At 37.1% G+C, this 24,900-nt stretch overlaps 1 protein-coding gene across 3 annotated transcripts in view; it reads left to right on the top strand.

Annotated features, from left to right (window-relative positions):
* Positions 1–24,900, top strand: part of Eip78C (Ecdysone-induced protein 78C) — a 140,529-nt gene that overhangs the window by 102,978 nt on the left and 12,651 nt on the right. For all 3 annotated transcript variants that reach the window (XM_033350627.2, XM_076626748.1, XM_076626756.1), the window contains 2 exons: positions 5,999–6,123; positions 24,725–24,866. In XM_033350627.2, coding sequence (XP_033206518.1) covers positions 5,999–6,123; positions 24,725–24,866 — 267 coding nt within the window. The remainder of the gene's footprint in view (positions 1–5,998; positions 6,124–24,724; positions 24,867–24,900) is intronic.

Below are 24,900 nucleotides of genomic sequence, written 5' to 3'. Positions count from 1 at the left end.
ATATTTCTATAAATATTTATGATTGCAGGAATGAAATTCTCAGTGGAAACTGTAATCGCAGAGTCATCCGATCAACAGTAATTTAAAATTCTAAAAGTAGCCCGAAATATTCCCTTCTATCAGCATCGCACCGGTTTCATGATAATTATTTGTACGTGGTATGTTTAAGTATACGTTGGTTGTTCTAGCATTAAGTTTCCCATAAATGCACGAACATCCGCGGTCAAACTTGTGAAATATAGAAAAAAATTGAACGACTCAAAGTCTTTGTTTTGTCTTCCTTGAAAGTTCGATGAAAGATAGAATTTGTTGTCCAGTAGGTTTGAGATAATGTACCTTGTATATTTAGAAATTGCTTCGAATATATTCAATTTATTATGTGCCACATGTTATCACTTAGGTATTTATATTTATGTATGTTCGATCGATAAATTCTTGAAATAGAAATAGAATTCTTGAGATGTATATTTCAGTGCTATAAAAGCAATGTGAATTAGTCTTTCATTCGTATTGGGTGTTGTTATTTAAATTTAAACAGATTTCGTATTGAATTCGAATTTAGAAATCTTCAAGTGTTTAATTTTGTATATCTAAAGATAGAGTTGATCTTAGATTAGTTTTTCTTAGAATTTCATAATATAATAGATAGAAGAAATTATTTTAAGCTATAAAATGCACTGATTCCAAATTTTTTTAGTTAGCTATACAAAGATCGAATGCATCAATCATGCATGCATAAGGAAAGTTTATTTAATTCATTAATAGTAATTCTCATCTTTATTTGATTCTCCTATGCTTTCTCTTATATATATTACATGATACATGAATATTATTAAAATATATGAACTGACAGCGAACAAATGACCAAAAGTAACATCTACTAATTTTCTATAGAATCGACAGATGTGTGAAACGTTCAAAAGTCACATCAATTAACTCGAAACTATCTCTTCTGACTAAATGGAAAGTAACAAGTACTTTTCAAAATCTTCCTTGAAATTTCCATTGCTTACTTCCTTTCAATAAGCGAATTTATGGAAACAAAGTACCTGTTTTTTAAGAATTCAACGCTAATTGCACACCTGGATAACGAAACTGAGAAAATTTTAAACTTCTGATAGGCTTGTGCATACGTATAGCACATAAAATGTAAATTTTCGGATATTTTCTAGTTTTTTTTTTATACAGGGTGGTTGGTAACTGGTGGTACAAGCGGAAAGGGGGTGATTCTACGCGAAAAAAGAAGTCGAAAATATAGAAAATATATCTTTTTTAATTTTTCTTTAACCGCACGCGTACCGAACGCAAATTCAAAGTCGATTTTCTCGAAAACAAAGCCTCGAACGAAAAATTTGTATTCTATATTTTCGACTTCTTTTTTCGCGTAGAATCACCCCCTTTCCGCTTGTACCACCAGTTACCAACCACCCTGTATATAAACTAAGAATAATGTGATCCTTTTAAACGATAAAACAGCTCCGAAACGCGCACTTAACACATACAAACTAAAATTTCATTGTAACGTTACGTGACAATTTTAACGAAGGATAAAATCGTTCCGGATCTTCCCGTTTCCATCTCGGCAATTAAGTTACAGTCTGTCAGACATAAACGAGTGTCCGTGTATTCTTGAACGACAGTGTACACGAGCCGAGTAAAATTCACGGTAAAAATCTCTATAAAAGCTAAAAAAAACAAAATCAACTTGCCTCTCGCAAAGAGAATCAATTCGGCTAAATCCTGCCACTTCTGTCAAATATAATCGGAGTGGGAAGGGGGAAGGGGCAAAAAGATGGAAGGAAAAAAGCATTAAAACAGCGGAAAGTACATGCAACGTAGGGAAATACGATAGCGTCGTTTCGTGTCTAATTTGCATACATGGAACGCTCGGCCGCGATGAATCTCGTTGTTCCAAGACGGAAACGAGCTCGCTGGTAAAAAGTTTGGTACGCGGGAAAATTTATTCGTGCACGACCGTTTAAGGCGTCGTTAATACGGTACGCCTTAACGAATTCCCATGAAGAAGCACCGAAAAACTTCGGTTCACCGGTGGTGTAGTATACGTCATTACGTGCGCGGTGTGGCGCGTTCACTTCCGCCATCGTCCCTGGAAATTACAGACCATCCGGGACCGCGATAAATTACAATGTATCGGCGTGCGAACGTGTGAGAGTGTTGGCACGGAGTTCGATCGTTTAAGAATACACACACCGTTGATTAGGCAGGGTCGCCTTGACTACTGCACAGTTTTCAACACTTGAATACGTCGTGCTTACTATCTTCTTACAGCTTAAAGAGAATAAATAAATAAAGCTCTGTGATAAAGCTTACAGAGAAGAGAAGAACGTAGAAGATCGTTTGCTATATTTTTTCCAAAGAAATAGTTTAAAAATTGTAGTTTGTACGTTGTCGATCGATCGAGTAAAAATTTGTATTCTTTTTTTTTTCGTGTAATTTTTGTAATCCACTGTATTTTTTCGCGTTCTTTGAAATCTTGGAAATATCTATCTTCTTGGAAAATCTAGTAAAATACAGCTTGTCTCGATGATTGCTACGTTTACCTTCCACGAAACTTCGACTTGTCGGCTAAACATTCCTCTTTAAATCTGATAGATCGTTTCCATTTCCAATTACGTCTGATCGATATTCTGCTGTTTAATCGTAAGGTGACGATAAAAACCAGAAAATCGACGTGTGTGAAAATTCACTGCGATCTTCCTAAAGTTAGCTTTTTAAAGTTATTTTTATTTTACAATTTTTTTTAACGGCAACACACGTATGTTATCAGTATTTTCAGTGAAAACCTCCAGGGATACGGAAAAGTATTAATTATTTTTACACTGGCTGCGGAGATAATCCAAGTTTATATTTGGAAGGCTTTCCCAAAAATTATCGCGACGATCATTTAAAATTCGTATTACTTTAAACAATTTTTCTTTCGTTTAACCATATGTGTAAATGTATTTCTATATTTTAGTAAAATTTTTATACTTTTCCTGTGTCTGTTCTGGTTTGCAAGTATAAATCACGTTTATACCAATTGCATACGTGTTACATAATTTTCTCAGTCTTGAAATAAATATCGTTACCTCCTGCGCGTTTATCTCTTTGAAATTTTAGCTGAAACGCTATTTTACTCGGATGACATACACGATATGTCACATGGTCGTCCGACATCAAAATTATTACGGATGCCCGGTGACATACCGCGCACGCCCTGGCGTGCTTTTAAATAAAAGTTGTCCAAAAAGTACCCTTTTTCCTTTTTTATTCCTAGATTGATTAGTTTCGCGTATTTTTTTATTACAAATTCAAAAACGTTTCCGGAATCATCCGGAAGAGTTCCGTTCAAAATCTCCAATATCAAATGCGTTGTACGAGTTGTTTCTTAATTACAGATTTCTAAAATCGCACAATTGCAGGTTCATACGGATAAATCAATTTCAGATTGGGTTTCAGTTCCTGCAAACGTAGACGCACTGCGTACATTCCAGACAAATAATAAACAAAACATATTTTTACCCTTATCATACTTTATACTTGAATGTTATATAGTTGCACTTGCAATAAGAGGACGATTCGTGCTCGACAGTGATTGTCCTTCCCGTGATTGTCTTTGTCGCGGTAGAAAAATTTCGGTACCGTTCGATGGCGTTACGGGCTTCATAAAATCGCATCGGTGGCCGGAATACAGTGCCGGCGATCGGGCCCCGTTTCCAGACGCTACGATCAACTACACTGCTCCTTGCTCGGTCTCTTATACTCTTCTTGCTCCCTTTTGCACAGCGTACTTCTCCTATCCATCCTTCCCATCGTCGCTGCTTCTTCTCGCCGCCATCTTCCTTTCATCAGTCTTTCTCTCTGTCTATCGATCTCTGTCTAACCCCTGGCCACGTAACGACACGTCTTCTGGCAGGGGTTTCCAACGAGAGTCCAACGGTATATATAATGTTGCGGACTACTCCTATACGGTTCCCTGTGCACTCCCTTTGCGGACGGCCCCGTTTCGCCTTTTTCCTCTTCCTTTTTCTTTTCCTTCCCTCTTCGCTCCGCTCGTCTCGTCCGCTCGTTCTTCCTCTCGCTGTTCTCCCTAGGTCGTGTGGTGTGTTCTCTCTGTAACGGTGACGCGAGCTTTCCGTTACACGAACCACCGCGTGTGGCTGCGAGCCTCGCGCCAGCAGGAGCAGCAGCCTGTTCCCTTCCTCGGTGGCGTTCCCGACCGTCGTTGCATTATGGATGCAACGGGCCTGTTCCTCGTCCAATGGAAGAAACCAGCCCGTGCCTCGGACGAACGTGGTTCTCGTACCATCGTCGTCCTGACACGACGCCACTCTTCTTTGTACATACACTTCCAACATATTTCTTCTCCTTTCCTTCTTTAATCCTGGCCTTCCCTTATTTTAGCCTGTCTGACAGTATCCGGTATTTTTGTTGTTCCTTCTGATCTCGTATTTTTATCTTTGTTTGATCGGTGTTCCATTTTATTCGAATAGAATCGATTCGGTTCTTCGTCCTGTTCTTCCCTTCTCTTGCTCTTACCTTGTTCCGTGTTTCCTTCTATTTCGTTCTGTTGGACATTCGCTGTCTTTCTCATTCCGTCTGTTGCTACCCGTTTGTCTGTGTTCCGTTGGTTTTCGATTTTATTTGATTAGAATTAACAGTCTTCTATCCTGTCCTTTTTCATCCTCTTTGTCTATGCGACTCGTCCGTTGCTCGTATAATTGTCCTTTATTTCTCGCGTTTATCTCAAATGTCTGTATCTGGTCGATTCATCTCACTTTCTCCTAGTCCGTTTGTCCGTGCGACTTCCTTTATCTCTGTATTTCTCGCTGTTTCCCTGCGTCTATCTTCGTTTCGCCGTTGTTCGACTCTATTTGGCTAGAACCGATAGTCGCCCTTTTTTCCCCCCCGTTCTTTCTCCCTGGAGTCTGTGTACGCGTGACCATTTCCATCGAGAAGCGATTCCGTTAGCTCCACGCGCTTTGTGCTCGTTTTTTGGTCGTTAGAAAGAAGGAAGGCGAGCCGTGATCTCGTCCGTTGCGCTCGAATCGGCGATGATCGCGTGGAAACTCGACATTGAGAAGCATGTTTACGAGCGATTCGACGAGGTTCGTTTGGAGAACGTATTGAATCGATGATCAGAGAATATAAGAATGTTTCTTACCTCCTTCTCTGTTGGATTACATAGATATATTTTCCAGCGAAACGAGGTTACGATGCGGAGGAGATGATACGACTATTGCAGTCCGAAAATAATGATATGACGTTAATGCGAGAAAATTTATTACGTTTCGTTTAACCACTCACAATTAGTCCAACTGTATCGTTAAATGTTAATGCTCGACTCCACGCTAATGACATCTTAAACAACGGATAATTAACGACGCTATCTTGCTTATGTTTAATTCATAACATTGCACGACACATTACGATCCGTAAGCTGTTTTTATGCTTCGATCGCGAATTATATGCGACCTATATGAAACAAGAATATTTTTAAGCATCTGTGTATACCTCAGATAAATGTTATCATGTGCTTTTTAAGTACTTGCAAATATTTTTACATGTTTAATTGGGAAAAATCAGAATTCTTAAGTGCTTCGAAAAATCTACAATTTATTAAATTATTTGATTCTGATAAAAAGGGGATTGTACAACAGAGCAGGAAGCTATTATATTAAATTATCGCGATACAAGCTCTAATGTCATTTCAACGATTACAATAGCCGACGCCGTTAAAACTGAATAGAATAAAAGGTAGGCGGAAATATATGAAAGATTTATCAGAACTGCTATGAAATATCAGATAAAATATTAAAATAAATGAAATAAATCATCGTGTACTCTGTGCAATTTGTTTCTCGTCATTATAGACAAAGTTTTCGTATAGATTTCTTCCTTCCAAGAAGTAATAGAGATACATTTGGCAGAACGTTTACCTAGTTTTACGGATGACGATCACGTTACATAACGTAGCTCTGTCTGCTTTGTTTTCCAGAGCAACATTACGCGGCTGCCGATTCGAACAGTTCGACGCCCGCGAAGAGTTTCGTGGCCTGTAGAGTTTGCGGTGACAAAGCGAGCGGTTATCATTACGGCGTAACCAGCTGCGAGGGCTGCAAAGTGAGTATGACAACGTATCACGTTCATAATTGTCCTTCGGTCTTGCCTAAAGTTTGGACGTTTAAACGTTAAACAATTTGGAATTCTTCGAACGCGAAAGTCATGAAATTTGAGAATTTAGGAACTCGAGCGTTAAAAGTTTCGAGGATTTAACAACACAATGATTACAAATCTTGAGGATCCGAGAGTTAGAAAACCTTACAATTTGGAAATTTGAGAAACTTAAATATTCGAGAGTTTGAATACTTGGAGATTTGAATATTTGCATGGTTGGATATTTCGTAATTTGGGAACTTCTAAATTTAAAAGTTAGAAAATTTCACGCTTGAACATCAGAAAATTTCGTACTTGAAAATTCGATACTTGATAATTTGAAAATCAACGAAAGTCGAACACGAGACGATTCTAAAATGTCAAAATTCGAGAACCGTAATATCGGAGACGAAATTCGCGTAAATTTTATCGATTCGCGATAACTATCGCACGGTGATATATTGCATCGTGTACGAGAAGATACAACGCGAGAAATGCTCTTCGCGAAACTTTCTACACCGAGAAACATAATCGTATGCACTGAACTTTCCTCTATCCCGAAGTATAATTCGTATAAGATCGTCTTCGATGTATCGCTTCCTGTGGGAAAATTATCGCATTTGTAAATATTATTTCTCCTCCTCGACGTGTCTGTGCATTGCTAGTATCGACTACTTTCGATCGTTCTCCTTACCGTTCTATTCCTTTTTCTGCTATGTGTAACGCTTTTTCTCCTATTTCCATTTCTCGTTTATTCGTTTCTCTCTCTCTCTCTCTCCCTCTCTTTCTAGCTAACCCATGCCTCGTTTTTCAATTACCACTTTCGCTTCTTTTCTCCCTTTCTCCGCGAATCCTCCGTTTCGGAAGAGAAGGAACACTCTCATCCTATTGCCATCGACTTTCGAACGAACTGAGAGACCAACAAATCGACACGAGGTAGCGAATTTATAGCTGACAAGATACGACGCCTATGATCGCTCGTATTTTATCGAACCTCACAAGGTGCGCATTTCTCGACGAAAGGTACTCTCGTTACATCGTGGATTCGAAGATTCAGAATGGTCGATATCTTCGTGCTTCTCACGAACACCCAGTTTCTCAGTTGTCATCCGTACGTTCGACCGTTCGAAGACTCGAATATTGGAGAATTTGAAAATTTGGAAATCAAACAATTTCATCGTCCTCCTTTCAAGTGCTTTAAAACACCGAGAAACGAAGAAGTTTTCGATGGGACAAGCCAATAACTTAACGCAAATACCTCTCCATAGGCAATCGCTGTAAAAAGGATATTCCAGTGTACCTATTCCATGAAAAACGATGGAAGACCATGATCCATCGAGCAGCATTCGCAACGGGGCGTACCAATGTCGTTAAAAGCGTTGTCTCCTACGAGCCATAAATTGAGCATTGTCTAGGATCGTTATTAATCGGCCGCGTCATATATCTTCACTAACGTTTGAGTATAATTAACGTTGGCAAGATGGTCGATCGCGACTATCGAAGAGAAACGAATTGTCCCTGCATCGACGGTTTGCGAAAGAAGTCGATGATCGGGAACCCATCGGCCTCTATGGATCGTTAACGGCGCTCAAGGCGTGCCGATAATATTTCATTACGTTCGCGACCGTGCAATTCGCAATACGCGTTTTCCGCGACGAAGTTCGTGTTCTACTGATTTTTATTCCTTCCTTCCTTCTTTCTTTAACCGCTTAAAGGATAACTAACTGAAGGATAAGGATACTGGGTACGTATATGTATACTCTTCCATTCAAAAGATATTGCCATGATCGATAGATGATCCTCTTGTTGAGTTATTTACTTCAAAATATATTTCAAATTCTAATAACGTAAGAATACACGTTTCGGATCATAGTAACTTTATTCGAACATTATGGTGTTTGAGAGATCGTTGCCTTATACAGGGTGGTTGGTAACTGGTGGTACAAGCGGAAAGGGGGTGATTCTACGCGAAAGAAGGAGTCGAAAATATAGAATAAAATTTTTTTTTTAATTTTTCCATCGAGACAACGATCTACAGTAAGATCCGTTATAACCGCGTACCGAGCGAAAATTCAAAGTCGATTTTCTCGAAAACAAATCACCCCCTTGTACCACCAGTTACCAACCACCCTGTATATTGGGTTGGCAACTAAGTAATTGCGGATTTTGTCATTAGGTGGTATTGACAAAATCCCAATCACTTAGTTGTCAACCCAATATTTCTCGTCATAGTTTTATCAGCTGTGTAGAACGATGAGTCTAATTACTAGGAAAATTCAATTTATTCAACGTACATAGGTTTCGGTATGGTAAGCGATAAATTAAACGATAGTGAAACTTGACATCGTAAAAATATTCAGAGATATACTGAACCACGTCAATATCCATTCGCCACGTGCGTTCCTCGGAAGAGTAGAAGTAACTATATTTTTCAAAAATTAATAAATTTGTCCCTGAAGAAATTAGGAAGATATATTACGCGTGTCTTTTATGCGTTAAAAATGAAAAACGAAGGCGATTCGTTAAGCAGGAAGAACAATAGGAAACATTTCCGCGCTATTACCGTGTCGTCGTTGTTATCGTACAGATAAAGTCTGGTATTTTGTGCGATTGTTCGCGAATTCTTATTATGCGGTCATTTTTACTGCGGCCGAAGAAGGTTTTCGAGCGTTAATTTCTTAAAGATTGTTTGCACGTTTTGCCAGTGTTAGAATGTACTTTGCTTAGCGAATGGAACGTACTAATGTCAGAATACGAGTATTTTGGAAATATTTAGAGTATCCGTGGGCTTTTTTTAGAGAGTGGTTTCCAATAGACACGATGTTTTAATTGATCAGATAATCAGCTAATAATAGAAGAAAGCTGTGGACGATCTTTAAGTGCTAATCAGTGTCAATGTCACTGGGCAATCAATAATTCCAAGGTTATTCCATACTTCCTGAGTAAGTATAGCTTTGCTTCTACTGTTCTATCTTTTACTAAGAATATTTGCATTTTGTAATTTTCTAATAAGCATATTCTTACCTCGTACTTTTTATCAATTTAATTATTATTTGCAATTTGTTTACTCGGGAAAGATAACATTCGAAAAAATTACGGAAAACTGGTATTTTTCAAAATAGATTTTATCTATTTAGTTTATAGTAATTTAAAATTAGCTTTCAATAATTTACAACATACAGAATTTTTGTTTTATTTACAAACACCATCATTTTCGCGAGATTTATAATACAAATTTAATCGCTTCTAAAAATTATTATCATATTTGTATCCAAAAACGAAGCTTTCTGATGTAAACTGTATACTTTTGCGAAATCTATTCCGACGTTTCATCAACATTGCGGCTAGCTTAATTACGGATGAAATGACACACTGACGCTGACTTCGTCGAAATATATTATACCTTGCAAATGGATATAATTTACCAGGAAGCCTGGATGTTGATAACTATATGATGCCAGACCGTGATACCCTATTAATTCAGTAATATATTTTCTCTAAAATTTGAAGTATCGAAAATATTTTCATTGATCTGACAGCTGAGCGCAAGAAAATTCCTATCAGCTTGGAGAATTTCGTTGCAATCTTTTGATGATATAATAAAGCAACGAAGAATTTAGAACGAACGACTTTAAAACTAATCACCTTTTTCTAGAAAATAAATGATAATAATTGACGTTACACATAATGACTAGATTGCGATATTTATGAGTATAATTTAAAAAATGGAACCTAGGTAGATAGTTGTTTTACTTACTAAATATTATAACGAATACTATGATTTGAATATTTGAAATATCTTTGCGTTTTGCGTACATTCTGTGCCTTCAAACTTCCCATAAACGCATAAAAATACACAGTTTAATGATGACATTTAAGATGTGAAATTTATAGTACGCTATATTTAACAGCTTGCCTGAGTCTCTGTTAGTTACACTGTGTGAAGGGTTAATGGTAAATCACAAAAGAATGTATCAAGTAGAAAGACGAGAAATTCCAACCTGTGTAACGTGAACAAGTGTGTAATTTCATTCTAAACGCAAATTATGTAGAAACTTTGATCTTCTACTCTCAATTTAACGCCGAAAATACAAACAAATCTGATCAGCTATAGTTGTTCCGTATATTGTTACCTTGTCGTTGCCTTTTTATCTTCGCCATTCTTTCACAATTCCTTCTCAACGAAATTCCATTGCAAACACGTAACTGTTGAAACGAATAAATTACATTTAATCGTCCTCCTAATAAAAGCCCTGCCAGTAACAAAGTAAGAATACCACGAAGATATCAGTCATTATGTTAGCAGTAGGTAGCAGTCATGTCGTCATCGTATCTATCATTATAATACGTCATCCGCCTTTCGTTCCTCCTCTATCATTTCCCCGACATCTAGAAATTTTATTCATAACTTTGTGAGATCCAGTCGAGTGGATTTGAATTTTCTAAAATATCAGCCTGTCAAATTTCCCATAAAGAATCGAAAATACCTACTTTTTATACGTGAAATCAGAGACGCAGAAAATTTCGAGGATAAAGAGATAATCGTTTTGTAAGTCGTCGAAAACACTGTACATTTATGGATTAGCATCGATATTCGCTACCTTTTGCATTCAGATCTTCCTGATAATAATTTTTAATCCACCGGTAATTACAATTCCACCGATCTAGACTCTTTTGACAATTAAATTACACGATGAAGTCTATCTTCATGATTAAACTTATGCCATGTGACCCATAAAAAAATGTCAAATTCGTTTAGAGAATGCGTGGGATCAATCTACGCCTGCATAAATACATTCATCGTGCATTTGTTTCCCACGTACAAACGTTTCCATTGGAAAATTAAACCACGCCTACACATTGAAGAAAAATAAATCTCAATGGCCACGTAAATGCCCGCTACGTATATGCGATATATTTTGAAACAGCCTGTACAACACGATGCTCGTTTTTTTCGCCGATAGCTCCACTTTCCAGCGATATCGAACGATACGAAAATTCTTTGGGACGTTCATCGACGAACCTCTCTAGCACGGAGGGACACGGAGATGGAGAAAACGTAACGATTCGGAGAAATCGTTGGTTCGTTTCGTATGTTCCGGCGGAGCGTATTTTCTCGCGAGGAAGCACACTCACGAGGCCCAGACTCGCGCGATGTGTACGTGCCTTAATCTTGCCGCGAGATGCACATCCGCCGGTACTCCTCTGCTCAGATTGAAACACGGAAGCCCTAAGGCCATGGTTAACGGTGAATTGGTACATTCTCGCGCTCCCACCGATACATGGACGAGCTGCACGAGCACATATGTGCGTACTGTGTACAGTATATGAACATTTCTGGTCATGAGGATTAGGATAACTAGCGAGTTTGTATGTATGAAACGTATAAGCGTACATAATACACAACTACATATATATATATATGAACATTTCTGATTAGAAGGATCAGGATATCTACTGAATTTGTATACATAAAACATATGTATGTACGTACACAGTGCGCAAGTTTGTGTATCGGAACATTTCCGATCATTAGGATTAAGACATCTACTGGCTTTGTATACATGAAACGTGATAATCTAGATCGTGAGATAAATGATCAATAGGTTGGAATTTTGTATTTGTGTAAGAGAATACTTGGAGATACATGGTAAAGATTTGAAGGAATTGTTCGCAAGAGTTATGGAAATGTTTTGTCTACGTATATTAAGTTAACGTTAGAACAATCGATTCATAGTATATATCGAAACACGTACGTTGTACTATACGTAATGAAAATGTATAGGTGGGGTAAATGTAATTATATTTCCGTTTCAGTAACAGTCAACGTTAATTTTGCCACCAGTATTTGCATATTTTTAGCAGTTGTACAATTAAATGCAACCCGTCGTTTTAACGAGCCTGGTAGTGAATCAATGGAGAATTACGTGCGTTGATTTTCAAAATTCTCTGATATCAAAAGAATTGTAACGAGCTGGCTAGGGATAGAAAAATTTCTACGAAATATGGATCCCATTTGGAAGAATCGTTTATAGAATAACGATAGAATCAAATAACGACAACTACACTGCTCAAAATAATTAGAGAGTCGTCTTCGCCTCGGTATTTGACCTCGCTACTTGTATACAGATGTCTGTCTTCCTTTCTAATTATTGCCTTGAAGACAATCTTCGTTGTATAATTATACAAATAACGTGTCAATTTATCGGGTCTATAAAACTTCCTCGTTTGTGTTTGCTTGGTTGGATCGATAGAACCATTCGTAATAACGAATCTTTAATTGGTTTGAATAGACAAAATCAATCGAAGCAGTGAGAGAAGCAGCGAATCGAATAAGGAGAAGAAAAATGTTTGATATAATTATATGCAATTAACGAAATCGTTAATTATGATACGAAGGATTCTAAACACGTGTTTTTGATAATCCTCTAATGATTTTATGAATTAACTTCAATTTCAACTTACGAACAGAGATTTATGGGAACATGCAGACGCTTCCAGTACGACGAAGCCAATTTCCTGGCTGGAAACGAATATACGTTCGTTGCTCCATCCGCCCCTTGCTTTTTTGCTGTTTTCATCGTGTTACAATTTCGCGAATCACAGGAAAATGCACGGTGAGATCGAAAGTTGCGACATAAATTAAATATAAGCGGAAAATTGCGACAGGACATTTTATGCGAGAACAAACGTGCATTTAACGCGAAAACGTGTTCTCGTTCTTATTAACATCCGTCGATGTTTTCAATACAATGAGATACGAAGGAATATCGATTTTGCGAAATCTCTTTTGCATCATAATTACGACGAGAATCGACCTCGAGCTTGAATCCGTAAACATCGTTATTGTACTAATTTCATCGTTTAATACCGATAATAAATACGCAACGAAAATTAATTAATCGAATAGTCTAAAGCGCTTTGAATTTGCATGTAATACCAAGTTTCCAATTTGCAGCTCTGGTTAAACGAATTTCGCGGAGGTCAAATGGTCCTCTGCGTCCTGTCCGATTAAATTTAAGCCTTTCTACTAGCCAGGCGCGTTCGCCTCTTTTAAGTCTGATTTATTATGCATCGTTCCACTGACTCACTCGCCTCTATCGAAATTCTTCGAAGGATCAATCGATATGCCTAGCCTGAAATCAACACGTTAACGCTTTATTCACCGTTCAATGCACGTTTTACGTATATTTTATACACGTTCGAATATGTCTTCGACCTAATTGTATTCTTATATTTAATAGTACTTGTTTGTGAATTCTAATCAATTCGATGTACAGGCGCAAAATTGTATCAATTTCATCGAAGGGAATTTTCAGGAATTTCCGCGATATCGATGTGCGATTTCGTCGAAAAAGAAGCTGGAAAATCTGCATAGAAAATAGAGAAGAGAATTTCATCGAACGAAAAAGGCCAGTTCGAATCTTTCGAGATTCCAGTTTTTGTAGATTTTCTGGGAATTTTTATCAATTCGGCTAGCATAGATACGGAACGTAATAAAAGTACAAAGGCCAAGCTAAAAAGATTTGTTTCGTGTTTATAAAATTGCTCACGAAACTGTGCGCCTTTAGGAAATTCAACGAATTGTATAAAGAACTGGAATTTTAGGAAATTTAAATATACAAAAGTATACAGAATAGACGAAATACAACGTTCGTTAATAACATTTAGAGGAAATAAATCTCCATTAACGTATGATTTAATTTATATAATATAATAAATAAACAGTGGAATTAATTTCAACGAACATTTCTTCGAAATAATTTTTCACTTTCGTAAACGGGGAAGAAAGAGAGGAAGAGAATTATCGTCTGCTTGAATATTTATAGTTCAAAGACATATTATACATATTTTCGTTTTTATCTCGCGCAACTCGGTAAACACAGTGTAAAATTATAAGCCAATGTTCAATGAGTCAACTCGTAAACAACCCGCAATAAGCCAATGTTTAATAAATCAACTCGCAATGGTAATGCGTCCATTTGGAAATTAACTGGTTCGTTACCGGAATAAAATACCTATTATTGTTTCCTAATGCGATGGAAAGTCTGATTCGATTGCAGCCGCGATTCGAGCTCGCCGAAAATGGTGACGCATGATATTAGCGTTCAAAAATTCCGTCTGCCCGTGTACGTGAGCAAATATTATTATCGTACACGAATCTTGAAATAGATAAAAGACTATAGATCCTTGTTCGATCTTCTATAACTAGAATTTCGTTTACTTTATTACGTTCTATCCGTTTAATTTCGTTTGTAGTTAGTCTACTTTCGCTCTCAATGTCTCAAATATAAGTAACTTTCAAATATGTACCTCGCCTGTAAGGCTCGTCAAGTTATAAATTTAATCTATTCTTAAATTCTACGCTATAGAACAAAAATAATGAACGTTTCTCTATTTATATGCACATCAATGTAATTATATACCTAACGCCGAATCCATCATCATGGAATAGCCGATAATAAAAACAAACGTAACCCCGTATATATTCATTTATTCAATCTGCAACGAAAGGTTTATTACTTGGCAGCTACGTTTCGACAATTTGCAAGCTGATACACAATGAAACGTATCGATTCCAATAACGATCCGATATCAAATGCAAAATAGCATTATGGATTGTTGAGAACACAACTGTCCGCTTTCTATCCGGTATTCGGTATATTGGCCGACGGATATGTATCGATGTCGACGATGCAACGCATCGTTACGAGCCGGTTTCATTAATTAATATCATCGTTAATAGACCAATAAATCGATACGTTCGATGGTGAAACGAACAGACGGCTCGAGCACGCCTACGAGTCTCTTCCATTATTTCGTTGCTTCGTTACTCCGATGCACTGTCGGAGTGGCAAGCTTAGAGGACCCTTCAACCGATGTCACTTATCGTTTCTGTTGTTTTTCTCGTTTCCCTGCTCTCCTTCTCATTTTTCTATTGTTTTATTGCGGATATGTGTGTGTGTGTATATATTGTTTTATTTGATTTGATTTCAAGTGTGTTTTTATTGTTTCGATATCAGTAGAGAGAAATACATAACCGTAGAGTAAATAGATGGAGAAGGATATTTTTATTAAATTAGTTCTCAAAACACTTTTTGGAAAATGAAACATCGTTCTGAGATTCTTTTACGGAATCGATAAAGTAATTGATTAGAGTCCGAGAATTGTTACGTGGCTCGTAAAACCGTTCCACGCGGTATTAATTCTTCCATGCTCGAGTACTTTAACGATTTATTAACTAATTAGACGAATCTACAAAAATAACGTTACGTGCGTTTTAGCTCTGTAACCTCTTCGATTCTAATTAAATTCTCGTACATTAATACTTGACTGGATTCTGAAACAGCTTCGAGATCGCACTCTCCAATCGCTCCTGCTGGTTCAGTTGAAATAAATAAATAAAACCAAGCGACGTTTGGTACAGTACACTACTGTGCCAATGCGAGAGTGCGAGTAAAATATCGCACGTGTCGCGCTATTTCGAACGTTACGAATGATAATATCAGTTTTCTATTTTTGCGATAGTTTGCATTTGCACGATATGGCATAGACTTTGGTATTTTTCTTCTTCTTCTCCATTTTATTCCATTGAATATGAATATTTTTGAACGTCGTTGAATATATTAAAGTTTTCACGGTGTAACATGAAAAGAAAGACACTAAAATATAGCGCACCGTAAATTTCACATCTTAAGTATCATCGGTATTTATAATACGTGTATTTATCGTTTATAAAGTAAGAAACTACGAGCGATATTAGAATTTTTGCTTTTGTAAATGCATACGGAAAATTACAGTTATGAAGAGTTAAATGCACGTTATTCGCCAATTAAAGCTACAAATTACTGTACTAATTAGAATAAATTTTCGAATTATACAGCTAAGAGATTGGATTTAATAAACGAACGAAATAAATGAAAAAATTTAGATAACTGAAAAATTTTAAAAATTCTCTCCGCTAATTATTTTTACCCTCATCTCCCACGTGTTTTATATGCTCCCGTTGAATATTTAAAAATGTCGAGTTCGTTCTGGATGAACCCTGCAGCTTGAAATGCCTGCCTCCTGTCCTTCCTTTCCCAAGCTTCTCCAACTAATAATAGGTTCGACTACGTAATTTTATCACCTTCAACCGTTGGGCAACTTTTCCAGGATGAAGTAACCCTTTGAACACGCCGGTTTTTATCGAAGAAAACAACTTTCCGTGTAGTACGTGTAGCGCGTTTTAAAATAACAGTGGAAGTGAGATTGGGACACCGCGATGGAGCGCGCTGGCGAAAAGGGGGATGAAATCGGCGATTAATAATTCAACGAACAAGCAAAAAATAAATCTTGATCGCGATAAAATTGTCGCGCCGAAAATAACCGCGGGAATTTATACATCTGGATCGATAAACAGCAATTTTATACAATTAAATTACTTTGGAATTTAAACAATTCGACATCAGATGCGCCTGTATCGTTTCAACGATCGATATGAGACACGAAGAAAATCAATTTTATATAAATTAAGTAGTATAGACACCCCATTTTCCTCCTGTGGGATCCAAATCCCTTTCTGGCTTATTCACGATGATTGATTAATGTAACGCACACGTTTGGAACGTTACGTTGCTGTTAGAAATAAGATAAATCAGTAAATTGAGGAACAGAATTTTTTTAACCAGTCTCTAGTTCCAACAAAAGTTTTCTTTTTCATTTTTCAAAGATTTTTTTACATATTTAAGGACTCTACGTATTTTTCGTGTTTTGATACGATTGAATGTCCCGCGCCCTTCGCAACGCTTTAGAAACAGGCTAATTCATTTGCGTTAAATGTTCGAACGAATAAAAGAACGATGTTTATCAAACATTTAAACTCGATATTACAGTAGCAACAGAGAAAACAAGGTTTAATTTAAAATGAAAATGCAGTTGGTTAAGGGTGAAGGTGGATTAAAACGGTTGAAAATAAAAGAGAGTTCTACTGTATTTCATTAAAACGTTCGCCTTAAAAACCTGCAATATAAGCATAAAATATCCGACAGCTTATAAATCTATCAGCATGCAATTACACGCGTAACCAACATGCATACATTCATGCTTAAACCGAAGACAAACACGGCTCGATAACCAATCCAATCGAATCAACTTTTCAACCACTCAACCCGCCTATCGGTTTCAATAGGATTTTCATTGAATCTGTCGGTTATATCCCGGAAACGTGGCCGTCAACTTATCGAATTAATTCCCACGAAATAAATTACCTCGTTCTATTCGCTTCGGTTCAACTTTCATTTCCGAGTGCCGAGCCGCGTCGTCGAACAACCAAACTAAATGACTGCTACTCGCGCACCAGCCGAATCACCCTCCCATCTACAGCAACAGCTTAACACTTTCGTTTCTAAATTACATAGACACGCGTACAAGGCACGAACATTCGTTCGTAACTTTTACGTGACTCGTTTCCCATGGCAAATAAACGATTTGTACAAAGATTTTGATATCTAGAAATTTACGAGCAACGAACGCGAGATTAGCGTAGAACCTGATCTATCGACAGAAGAATACGAATTAGCCTGTCATTCGAATCGTTCACTGTTCAAAAAATATCGGATTCCAGGAAAATTACCGGCAAAACGCTTTCAAATCGATTTCTTTCATCGGCGTTGGAACGTTTCAAGCGGCTTTTATTAATTACCTGGCGTTAATCTTCACCCCCGATCCTCGATTGGTCTCTTTTATAACGGCGATAAAGAGGCACCGAGTCGCTGGCTATACTCCGCAACGTCGTACGACGAAACTCCTCGGCCGTTTCTACACGAAGCGCATTAATCATAATACGTCGCTTATTAAACGAACCGTCCCGTTTGCCGCGACGCGGCAACGAGGTCAACCCCGACTCACACCGGAACACAGCCCTGACCGACCCTCGGTTAATTTCGAGCCAAGCCGAGCGTGCGTGCGTGTGCACGCGCGTGTCATGTCCGGTATATTACGTTCCGTGTGCACACCGGTTACAATTAAGTCGGTCTAGAAACGTTGCGCGGCTAACAGACCCGCAGATGGTCCAATTTTTCAAGTTTTATCGAATATGGAAAATTCGGAGGAATTTGCTTCTCGCAGAGTTCTGTTTAACGTTTTGTTTTCCTTCCTCGGATGCTTCCTTTTCATAACAAAAAAATAATCTACGATTTTTGTATCGCTGTGGGAAGACATATTTCTAATGAGAAAATACATGAAAAGTAGGTTTCGTAGAATTTAATTATCTACGTACGATGATCCAGACGAGGAGACGTACGAGTTTTCCGGTGGCGTTTTTCAAAATTTCAGATATATTTGTTGGTAGAAAAATATGACATTAACACGACGTTGCACGCGTGAACGAGAATAACGGGATTTTAGTAATTTAACGAGATTTAGAAGCTTTCAACGGTACAAAAGCGACGGAAATATTAAAAGCTTCGAAAGCTTGAAACACGAAGTTCGAAGACTTTAACACGATTTTTAATGGTTAGCAACTTTTGAAGAATCGAGTTTGAAAGACTTCGAGGAAGATTTGAAAAGTGAGGGCTTTCGGTTCGAAGATTCGAAGATCTTCGTGGGTTTGGTTGATCTAAAACGTTTGAAAGATTGAACGTTCTCAACGAATCCAAAAATTTGCAAAATTGCAAGAACGTGAAACATTCAGAAGCTCTGAAAACTTTAGGGGACGTGGAAAATTTGATAAGCCTGAAGCGTTTGAAGGATTCGCGGAGCTTAAACGTTGTAAAGATAAAATATTCAGCCGATATAAAATTTTCTAAATTAAAATTTCTTAACGATACGAACGAAATTTAAGCATTGGAAAATTATCGTAAAACTAAAATAACTTCTTTAAATATGTATTGCACGCGATAATACTATTGACTTTTTAAATGTTTCGATTTAAATTAAACTGGGATTCGGGTTAAACTGAAATTATCGGTTTTTAAAATTTCGTATTTATATATAACACTTTCAAAATACTTTAACATCGATCTCCGATATCGTTTTCAACCAAAAGCATTGCGTCCACGAACAACTAAAATCCTTTCTTTGCTTTTGCCAATATTTCCAGAAAATGTGAAGAAAATCTCATTTACAATCACGTCACAATCGCTTCTCACTTGCTCGATACGAAATATGTAAGCACTTTACAGGCGGCTCACGATTCGCGTTTCCGCTTCTTCTCGCGTTCCTTTCCATGAAAACAACGTTTTTCAGCTTTTTCGAACTGGTCAGAAAAAAGAACGATGTCTCGAGACTCACTGTCCAGCGTCGACATTCTTCCGATGTTCGACCAAGATGGAAAATAAAATTGAATTATGCATCGCTCCGTTCAAATAGAGAAATACCTTATCGAAGAGAAAAAGAGTCTCGCACGCAAATAATTCAACATCAGCTGGCACCGATTTGAAAATTCTTGCGATTGATACTCGACGACGGGACGTTTCCTTTCGAACAAGATTCCATTCTTTTTCCCGAAAATATCTTCTGCAACCCCGTTAAGAAGATATTTTATTATGCTTTATATCTTTGGAAGAATCCATTTCTTTTTCTGCGCTTTCTTACAAGATATAATTTCCATACAATTTACGCGTATGTTCAACATTTCAATGACCGAATTTCCCAAAAATACGAAAGAAATATTTGATCTTTCATTTAACTTGCAACGATGTTACGACGATTTGAAAGACGTAACTATCAGTAGCGGAGGACGATCAAAAGTACGTTTAAGCGCTATATTTCTTGAAAAATGAATTTATAAAATATTTTCTCTGATATTTCCAGATCTACTTGATCAGTTGATTCGAAATATTGCGCGCACCTTCAGCGCGTGTATTCACATTTTTACTTATTTTACTATCCGCTATTTAAGGTAACAGAGATTGGTTGAAAAATTCATACGAAATGTTCGACAAATTGATTCGCGATACTTTATTTACAGAAAGGAAAGCAATTATGTGATATTGTATAACGAGGAAATTGGTTTTCGAAAGATAAATTATTCATTGAGATTTGTAGATTTACTGGTCGATGAAAATTCTATTTGAAAGATGGAAAAGTAAATCTAGCTGCTTCCGTTATTTTTTTCAGAGCACGAGCATATTTTTAGAAATAAAGCTTTACGTGAATCGAAACGGTAGATATCTCTTTGAAATTTCATGAATATTCCAACTCTTTCTGATGGAATTTCGCAAATTCTGCGTCTCTATTAACATTTTCTATCTAGTAAAAGTACAAATAGGTATAAATTATCGGACAATTCATAACGAAAGAAATACGTCATAGTCTCGAGTAATATCCCTACACGATATAGTAATTCTGTCTCTGTCATCCTGCGTCACGAATCTACAAAATTAATTAATTCCCAACAATTAATTCCCGCAGAGTTAACGATCACGTTTCCATTCTACAAAACTAAACTCTAAGCTGATATTAGTTTTCTTCGTCAGTCTGTATCTTTCCATTTTCTCAACGTTATTTCTAATTTTTCCCATCGTTCGAAACGCCTGCTATCCATGACAAGGATACGAAATTCGTTATCTTAGCAATCCGTCAGCAGAGAACACTCGCGATAATTCAAATCCTATGCAACCGGATAGTAATCGACTGGGAAATGAAAAGCAAAGGCTGAATCAGCAGGACGACCTCGGCTTAAAATTAATTACGCGAGATTCGCTTGCTATAACCGGGATCCTATCCGACTGCATGATATCAGCCTTCTCGGGCCTCGTAATGCCTTTACACGTGCACGGCCATAGAATTAGGAAGTCTACAGGATCTCTCGTTGATCTGTTCCACTTTCTCCGTGAGAAGGAATTCGATAATTCTTCGACGCGCGGAAACTTTCGAAAATTCTCCGATTGTTGATAGTCGACATAGTGTGTAAACGCTTGTACGTGGTTTGTTAGCATAGATAATGGCTGAACCGTAACAGATAAGAGAAATTGTAAGAACAGATATCTTGTAAATGACGTTGCAACTCCATGGTATGGTTTGCATGTATTGTAGGTATTGTACTTTCATCGACGATGGATTTGTACGTGCATGTTAGCATTTGAAGTTTTAGAAGAAATCGATCAGGGGAAAATGGCTTGAATGCGTAAGAGATATTTCTTGAAAGGAAGAATGGAAAAATACGATACACTTTATGAAATATTAGTTAAAAATATGAAATCTTTTTGTACAAGAAAAGATAGACTTTAGAAACGATATATTGGGAACGTATATGATTAATACGTTGATATTAAAGATTTATTTGATCATAAGAATGAAGAATATGAAATTCGTAATGACTACTACGAATTACGTAAATTATTGCCAAGTATTTGTATTTCATCATAATGTTGAATCGATCGATTTATAGGATTAATGTTACCACACGTAACGAACAAATACACTCCGATGTCGATAAATTATTCAATATTTTCCGAAATATCAGCAACATGCACATACATTATGCACACGTATGCATATGGGATTTAGTAACTACCTAATTTCTCTCGTATAAATCGATTCATCCTTACAATTATGGCTGTTTGTTTTCAATCGCTACTGTGTGGTCGTTTGATTTTTTCGTAATTTTGTAATTAAAAATACACTTTGTCAAAAAGAAGCAAGATTCCGGATTCTTTTAAACAACAGTATATATTTCTGTCGTATAAATCGATTTATCCTTACAATTATGGCTGTTTGTTTTCAATCGCTACTGTGTGGTAGTTTCATTTTTTCGTAATTTTGTAATTAAAAATACACTTTGTCAAAAAGAAGCAAGTTTCCGGATTCTTTTAAACAACAGTATATATTTCTCTCGTATAAATCGATTTATCCTTATAATTATGACAATTTGTTTTCAGTCGCTACTCTGTGGTAGTTTCATTTTTTCGTAATTTTGTAATTAAAAATACACTTTGTCAAAAAGAAGCAAGTTTCCGGATTCTTTTAAACGACAGTATATATTTCTGTTGTATAAATCGATTTATCCTTACAATTATGGCAATTTGTTTTCAGTCGCTACTGTGTGGTAGTTTGATTTTTTCGTAATTTTGTAATTAAAAATACACTTTGTCAAGAAGAAGCAAGTTTCCGGATTCTTTTAAACGGCGGTATATATTTAGAAAAAATAAGAGCAGTGTCTCAGGTGTTACAAAAGTAACAAGTTGGATATGGTTTCGGACTAAAAAGCGTGTTTCTTCTTGGAGAAATTAGCACACCATAAATTCACGTTATATTTCCGTGTTGCGACCATTCGGACGCTTTATTTGCCGAGCGTTTACATAAAGGCGATAAACGGATCGATTCTCGTAAATCAATGAGGAACGTCGAGCTGTAGAAGCGGTGGCCGGTAATGGTTGTACGGGACTATCTTGCCGTTTTAGAAAGCTCGTTTTTTCCCCTATCGTTTTTCTCCGCGAACGACATTTTTACGATCCCTAAATCCAGCCTGAGACCTGAGAGAATTAATCGGCGATTGTGCCAGTATTCGGTATCCTTGAGAGCTAGATCGATTCCGCCCCCTAAGCTACGGCTCTCAGACTTTTCTCGGTCGCACTGCACCAGCAAACTTTCACTCCGGATTATCGAATATCCTCCTAACAATCATTTTTACCTATAAACGATGAAATTTTCTTGGAAACTTAACAATTAGGAAAAGTTTGTCGTTAGAGCGTTCCAAATGTGTATCTACGTATATAGAATTTATGAACGCAGATCTAGGGCTATTTAATTCGTGTTGACGATCATAATCTTAGTTGAGTTGAAAGATCTATGAAATTTGTATTGAAAATTTTGCAGAAAAATGATTATAGTTCGATCGATGTTGATCGACTTCTCGACGTTGTTTAACTCTGCCAGAATTATCAGACAAATGACACATACTTTTACTCTTGTAACTTACAGAAGGAGAAATTGTAAGAAAGCTACTTTGTCTCTGGTTTTCATGATTTTTGCACATGCCGTAGAGATCAACGTTTTTCAAACAACGTTCTCCTGTATGTACGCGTAACGAGGATTGACAAATCTAACACAAACACAATACAGCGACGATATTCATTTTTAACTGGGCTATAACACACATTTCGTACAGCCTGGTATATGCGTTTGTGCACAGCGCTTGAAGCTGGTCCAGCTCTCGTTTATTATTACTATAAACAAAAGATAGCCGGTCGACGAACAATGCGTTCGGTTACACGTGGATACGGGAAAAAGTTGTTCGAAAAAACGTTCATCCCTGCAACATATCCAAAAATCATGGAAATCGGAAACGAAGTAGCTTTTCTACAGTTTCAGCATGAAAAAAAAAAAGAAGAAAAACAATGGTAATAGAAATTAAATAAACAGCAAACGTATCGATAGCAGGTTCCAACAATAAACCGAGAAAAATATCTGTAGAATTGGAAAGTAATCTGAAAGAATTTCCCAAGTGGCCTTGTCTTATTTTTATATTATTTCGCATCGTGTGACACAGCATCCGTTCAAAACGAATAGGATTTACCAACAACGTATAGCTCGAGACAGAGGAATCACGAACGTTCAATTTTCAACGGGCCAGTTCGACCATAACGTTTGTCGGATTTGTCGAGGCAATATCGCGCGATGAAAAGGGATTTCTCTTTCCCTGGGAAGACGATGGAGAAGCGACAGAGGCAAAAGAGACCGACGAATCGAGGCTATTCGACGCTCGAACAGCCTTTGATGTGACCCCGTAATCGCTTTGAACTTTCCACCGTGTCTCGACGCGTTAATATTTGTCAGCAATTTCTTTTTTCCTTCTCGATTATGCTCGTACACGATTACCGGCTAGTATCGATGATAGACCGTTCAAATCATCGAGTCGGACACTTATTACGCGATCGTCTGAAACGAGAAAGCAATCGCGATGGAAGGGATTAAATAATATAGAAAAAGACGTGAATCGTAAAGTTCTTATTAAGCGGGTCGAACGATCTTGTAAACATACGTAGCTGACGCTGATGACAGGAGCAAAGATATCGTATCATTTAAATCCTTGAAATCTTTAATATCAGTATATTTCGTTTGAATAAATTTTTGCGTAGAAGAGAAAGAGAACTTCTTTGAGGTAACTTTGAAAACTATCAAGTGTCTTATTGATAATCTACATTGATCGATTGACTGACATCAGTAAAACTGTTATTAACGTGTTATTCGAGTAAAGCACATGGACACAAGAGAATAGAAAAGTGTCAAGGATTCGCAAGACGAATGCTGCTTTTCTTAAAACCTTGAGAAAGATTGATAAAAGAATTGTATATTTAAAGGCAATTAATCAGCATGTGGATCCCAAATGCTAAAATGACTATATTTCTTTTAGTAAGCAGCGTACTAATTGAATTAGCGAAATTTACGAAGATTTACATTCGGTAATAAATTTTAATAGCGAATACAGAATTTTAATGTCGCTCCTCGAACGCAAATTCTTATTTCTTATATTCTTCCTTTTCTTCTTCTTGAGGTAGCAACAATGCACGTGAAAGTATGATTGCTCGTACTACCACTGCTCATAAATAATAATTCGCTAAATGTCAGTTCTTTTTCTTTTCAGGGCTTCTTTAGAAGAAGCATTCAAAAGCAAATAGAATACAGGTGCCTGAAGGACGGCAATTGTTTGGTCATCAGAATAAGTCGGAATCGCTGCCAATACTGCAGATTCAAGAAGTGCCTAGCTGTCGGCATGTCCAGGGATTGTAAGTAATCACCTGCGTAAGCACTTTTCGTTAA

The sequence above is a fragment of the Bombus vancouverensis genome, chromosome 2, assembly GCF_051014615.1.
Source record: "Bombus vancouverensis nearcticus chromosome 2, iyBomVanc1_principal, whole genome shotgun sequence".
Classification (NCBI taxonomy): Eukaryota; Metazoa; Arthropoda; class Insecta; order Hymenoptera; family Apidae; genus Bombus; species Bombus vancouverensis.
Note: the sequence above shows the minus strand (reverse complement) of the source record. Positions and strands in the feature narration are given on the sequence as shown.